This window comes from Trichinella spiralis, assembly GCF_000181795.1.
Source record: "Trichinella spiralis strain ISS 195 chromosome Unknown Scfld2, whole genome shotgun sequence".
Classification (NCBI taxonomy): Eukaryota; Metazoa; Nematoda; class Enoplea; order Trichinellida; family Trichinellidae; genus Trichinella; species Trichinella spiralis.
In genome coordinates this window covers 4,947,539-4,953,394 of record NW_003526941.1, presented here as the reverse complement: position 1 = coordinate 4,953,394, position 5,856 = coordinate 4,947,539, and the positions used below count along the sequence as shown (strand labels likewise).

Genomic DNA, 5,856 nt, shown 5'->3' with positions numbered 1-5,856 from the left:
TCTGAAAGTTTCAAGAATGGTGGTTAAAACTGTGTTTTCTAGCTAACAGCAACTTTCCCATGTCATGCTGAAACAATTCTGTTCGCAAATTGATCAGTTTAGAGCATTTAGGGGTGTGATTTCTCTATCCCGGTGACAGACAGTTCCATTAAACAGTTGGCCAAGTATTTTACCTCAGCAGTAAATATCACAGAAGGGATTATGGATAATGTGTGAGTGGTTCAACGACTATGTCAATACTATTTTACAAATGCATTTGTAAGGACTATTGAGAATTATAGATCTATATATATATCATTACTACTATATATTATGGCTGGAGATTGTCGTGTCTGTAATAAAGTATTGATTATTAATTGAACATCATTACAGAAAAAAGCGCGTTAGGTTACATCCAAAAAATTAAACTTAAACAATTACAGCAAGATGTAAAAGCGGGTATGCTTAGCGAATTGTGGGAAAAGACGGAACGAAAACAAAGCATAAAAAAACAGCAAGTATGTAAAAATTCATACCTGTTAGTAGGACTGCCTGAGCCATACATTTTTCCAACTGAGTTTCATGATTCATCATATATTCAGTTTCACAATATCAACGTATTTGTTGAAGTGAAGCACCAAAATGACCAAATAACGCAATGCAATGAGTAATTAGAACGTTCCACAGCAACGAATAATTAAATAATAGTGCAGTTCTCTCAATAAACAGAAATTTATATGAGGAAAATCACTTCCGGGTTTGGATGGCACAAAGTGCACGTAGCAAAATGCCATCGGCAGTGTTCTCCTGCACATTAGCATAAACATACTCTGCTGACCTACAAATGCATGTATGCTTTGAAAACGTAAGATAAGGTAATGGATTAGCAATTAAAACTATAATAATTGTTGAACAACAACAAAATCCTCAATACGTTACAGATGAAAGTCTCTATATATCTCAAATAATATTAGCACGCAATGCAAAGAAGCAGAAAAAACTGTTACGCAAATGAAGCTGAGCAGTAACGTTAATCGTACCTAAATTAAGCAACTATCAACTATTAGTTCAGGATCGCTGCCTCGCATGCAATAATAATCAGCACGATAATTATACTTTTCAATGATTACCATTTTCAACAGAGTTAACTTATTAATTTCAAAGAACCGATTGCTTAGTTATCATTTAGCACTTATATATTCAATATCTATGTCAAGCATTTTTACAATGTCATTCAATAAAAAAACTGTAACTTACAAAAATAGTCAACTTCCCATCATTTGGAGATACATTTTTTGAAGAGTTGCATAATAAATGGGATTGGCCATACTGAATATAAATGAAGATGCTTGTCAGACTTCCTTTGAGGACGTCTTTTATTCTCACGTTGCAAAACACCATCTAACTAAAAATATTTCAAATCAACCTCAAAACAAAATTTAGAATTTATGAATTGATGTAACATCAAAGTATACACAGCATGATCATCGATGAGTTATACTTGATAATTAATATTTGATTTTCTTTTCGTAAATGAAAATTTCCATGAAAATTGTGTTAAACATGTAGTACGCCTACTTTTTGTTATGCACAGAAAACAATCTCCGCGACCGTTGATGAATAATCGTTCAAACAACAGGATATGAGATAGAACTTTCCAATATTAACGATAATATTGCTCCGCACATCTAGAAGCAATTGGATAGCCCAAATAAGGTAAATTAAATAAAGTTATTAATTTACTTTCAAAGCAAATGTTAGGTGAATTATTTCATCACTGTTAGGCGCGTCTCGCTAGCATGCAAATTTTCATGCTTGCATTGCCTTACCGCTTGTTTGCTTAGCAACTATAGCTCGCCATAAGCGTCGGCTTCTAATCTATAAAAAAGCTTCATTAGATATTTCTATTTTTAAGCAAACCAATGATATACATTTATATATATGGTGGGCACAAATAAACTACTACTGATTTATCATAAATCATCTAATCTATAAAAAAGCTTCATTAGATATTTTTATTTTTCAAAAAATTTATAATACCTAGTAATGAGGAATAACGTAACTGATATTATTGTAAAATTGTATTACGTACATTGCCTTCAGTGTGATTTCAGATTAACAGTCGTGAAAATTTTTGTTTGCATAACAAAAAGAAATGCAGGCACAGAAAGACTTGTTTACAAAAAAATGCATACAGATTCATGTTCGAGTGATGTGTATACGCTTACCTGGCTTTACATTTAATGGTGTTACGGTTTAGTACGGTGGGTAGGGAATGTTTATTGTCGTGGAATTGGAAAATCAAATTTATTAATGGGATACTAACTGAATTAAATGTCAGCCCTGCAAAAATTAAATTAATTAATGCGTTTTTCCTCACGTTTTACAGAAAATATAAAATCATCAAATGATGACAAAGTAGTGCAAGAACAAAACCAGCCGTAATTTATTCTAAATGCAAATAAGGTAAAATTGCGCAATTTGAAATAACAAATTCACTACAAGTCTTTTCTTATTGACATATATGCTAACGTTATTTGAAAAATAAGTGGAAATAACATGCACGCAAACGGCAGCAAATTATAAGCATTAATTGTAATAATACAAAAAGTATGCAATCTTAAGATCGTTCATCAAATATACAGTAGTATTGAGTGTAATGTATGACAGCAATATTGTTATTTACGATTCAACGAGAGCACAGTCACCAACCACTCCAAGAGTCAAATGCCACTTTCTGCCATGAAGCATTTACGCGATCTGGTTTGGGCTACGAATTTGGCGGTTCAAGGTGTATGATCCGCTCTGAAGCGAAATATCCACTGAAATTCAGGAAGGCAGGCAAGCTGGCTTCTTACCTCTGTAAGAGTCGTAACAAAACATATTAATTACGTTTTTGTAATGAAGAATCTTGATGTCGACATGAGAAACTGCAGGAAAATAATGCAAACAATTTTGAGTGAAAATCAAAAAAATGAGCAAAAGAATGAAATCAAAGTGTGAACAGCTTTGAAAAATCAAAGAAAATTAAAAGAAAATAAAGCATGCTGATTGATAAAATATGAAAAAAGGTATAATGTGACGATAAATATTGAATTACATTGAAAAAGCAATGAGCAATATGTTCAACAAATATCAAAAATATTTAACAAAGAAAAAATAAATGTCACATAATTGACGGAAAATTAAAACTATTCCAATGTTCAGTCACCACAACCGATCAATGCTAACATCCATCTCGTCCATTGATTGTAGCCTTTCCATTTGGCATATCTTCTCCATGCACAACCTATTACGGTTCGTTACGTGTTTACAAATTTGTATGCATTGTATTATGAGTCGCTTTATTTCAAATTATCCTCAAAATAAAAGTGAACCAAGAGAATAATAGCTGGGAATTTTGGAAAGAAAATCAAAAAGGAACACATAATAAGAGTTTTTAATAAAAGAAAAAATCATTTTTTAAAATAGTACAATGAAAATAATTTAATTAATGAAAACAATAAAAAATGTGTGTCTTGAAATTAAGCTATGCGATAAATGAAAATAAATAAATGTTTACAAATATAAAATATCTCAAAATATTCCGACTCATGAAAACAATTGCATACAACGATTTTGCTGCGTCAAAGCCAAAATACTGCATTATTTCAAATCTCATCCATACAGATTTGTCCCTATCGTAATTAAACTACCGGATAACTTCACCCTTTCGAAGTATCCCCACACCAGACCAACGGAATTAAGAACCACGGGAAACTTGACATACCTTCTATTTCCCGTTCTGTTTCCTATCGACCGCGTCTACATTCTACTTCGAATCTCTTAAAATTTCAAACATTAAATCTAACGCTCACGTTAATACGCAGTGGAAGGTATAAATAATATTTTGGAGAATGTAATTTTAAAATTATCCTAACATACTGCTTTTCAATTACACAGAAAGTTCACGAAATAGAATAATTATAGATTCAACACCCATTTTTTATTTATAATATGAAGTTAACGCGATCAATTGAAAAATAATGCGACTTCCCTCAATATGAGCCTTCTCATCGTTGAATTTCATCACGTTCTTCTACTGTAATTCTAAATCATGATGAATTATTTACATATAATTGAATTAAAGGAAAACGAAAAGTTTATCTGCTTCATAGATGCTCACCTGCTTTCCACTGATTCCTAATCTTTTTTCAGTCATCGCACATCGTTACTCTGCAGTTCCTTGAAATGATACTCACTGATTGATCGCAACCGAATGCTGCTATTACATAGCACGTCAGCAAAGGAAACAAAGCACTCTGCTACTATGATAACACTAGCGTTTAGAGGACAGCTGATTTGAATAAATGAAAAATAACCTTAGTGTGGTGTTATATAACTTCACTTATGCGCCACAAATGGGAAGACATGCATAGCTTCACAGGTTGAAAATTTTTTCACCCTTAGCTCAGTACTTATCATAATTGAAGCTAATATGCTCTTTATTGTGGAATATTAAAGCATTTAACAAAGACATGCCTCATTTTTCGTAAGCAGCTGTAGTTAGCCGCAAAATTTCACAACTTAAAAAGATTCCGTCATTTTGCTCTGATATCTATTAAACATTCAATGTATATTCTGAACCATGCTAACAATAAACTGCAGAAGGAGTAAACTAAATGCAACTTACTTAAACGAATGCCTTCGATGCCTTCACGTAATTCTTGTATTCACGTTCGTACAAATGTGGATGACTTAATTTGAAGAAATAATAAATAATAAACGAAACGCAAAGCAGTTTTCAGTAATACTCCATGATCTTCATCACAGATCGTAGGCCAGCAATCATCGACATTAAAGCCGCATAAGCGTACGCATAGCAATGGAATGAAAATTTGCATACATTTTCTGGTAAACAAGTCCTACTGTGGCTGCTATTCCGCACGTTGAGCAAACAACAATTTTCTCGACTTTTAATCTAAATCGCCACGAAAAGAATTATATGAGTTCGAATTTTACAATAGTAATTAATATGTTCTTCTCGACTACGAGATACCACTGAATTTGAAAAAAAGCAATTTAAACGAAGATTTTCCAATACATTAAAAGTTCAAGCTAGTGGTGAGCAATAGCTGCAAAGTAAACAAACCTCAAGGTCACACTTAAAAATTTGCATGAAAATTCTGGTAAACAAGTTCGATGACTATGTTTTAATACGTTCAGCAAACATCGGTTTCGCAACTTTAAATGTAAAATTACAACTATAGCAATATATGAGAGAGTGTTTTACAATAGGAATGATTATATTACTTTTCACATCTAAATCATACCATTAGATAGTGCATAGAAAGAAAATTAAATGAAGTTTTGAATTTAGTTTTCAAGCTAATGTCAGAGGTCCAATAATTTTACCACTCTTAAACTGGGTCTCGGTAACATGAAGATTTTTGATCTTAATTTGTTCTATTTGGGCTATCCAATAATATCTAGATGTGAGTAGTAATATGACCGTTAAAATGGTAAAGTTGTATGTGGTGATTTTGCATTAACAGTCTGAAGAATCATGTTTGCTGAATGAAGACAATAATAAGTGTGCGTTCTAGTTGTTTACCATAATTTTCATGCGTGGCTTTGCCATTGGCTTAATTATCCGACGTAGCTTAGCATTGGAAAAATTAATTTTAAGAAATGAAAAAGATTTCTTTTGAATAATTCTGAATTATTAGAGAATTTTCCAAAAATGAGAAAGAAGTAAATGAAAATGATCTACGGTTAGAAAATACCGTATATTTCAAAAAGCAAACAAATCACTAAATAATACCCATTTATTTTCCCCCTTATTCTAATTGATTGTTAATTCATTTACTTACCTATAGAAAACAAATGTACATTTAA

The 5,856-nt window shown here is 32.0% G+C and overlaps 1 protein-coding gene across 1 annotated transcript; it reads right to left on the bottom strand.

The window, feature by feature from the left end:
- Positions 1-4,501: 4,501 nt before the first annotated feature.
- Tsp_03605 (F-box/LRR-repeat protein) lies at positions 4,502-5,400 on the bottom strand. The gene is made up of 4 exons (XM_003379908.1): positions 5,374-5,400; positions 4,773-4,939; positions 4,658-4,715; positions 4,502-4,576 (listed from the first exon to the last, which is right to left on the bottom strand). Exons 1-4 carry the CDS (start codon positions 5,398-5,400, stop codon positions 4,502-4,504), a joined length of 327 nt encoding a protein of 108 aa, XP_003379956.1.
- Positions 5,401-5,856: the final 456 nt, after the last annotated feature.

Bases quoted from the DNA above. Each gene is read 5' to 3' on its own strand.
- Tsp_03605 (XM_003379908.1), bottom strand. From the start codon at position 5,400: ATGTTACCGAGACCCAGTTTAAGAGTG. The intron at 4,716-4,772 runs GTATTACTGAAA...CTTCAAATTAAG, and splicing joins TCTGTGATGAAGATCATGGA to TCATCCACATTTGTACGAAC. The intron at 4,577-4,657 runs GTTTAAGTAAGT...AATGTTTAATAG, and splicing joins TGAAGGCATCGAAGGCATTC to ATATCAGAGCAAAATGACGG.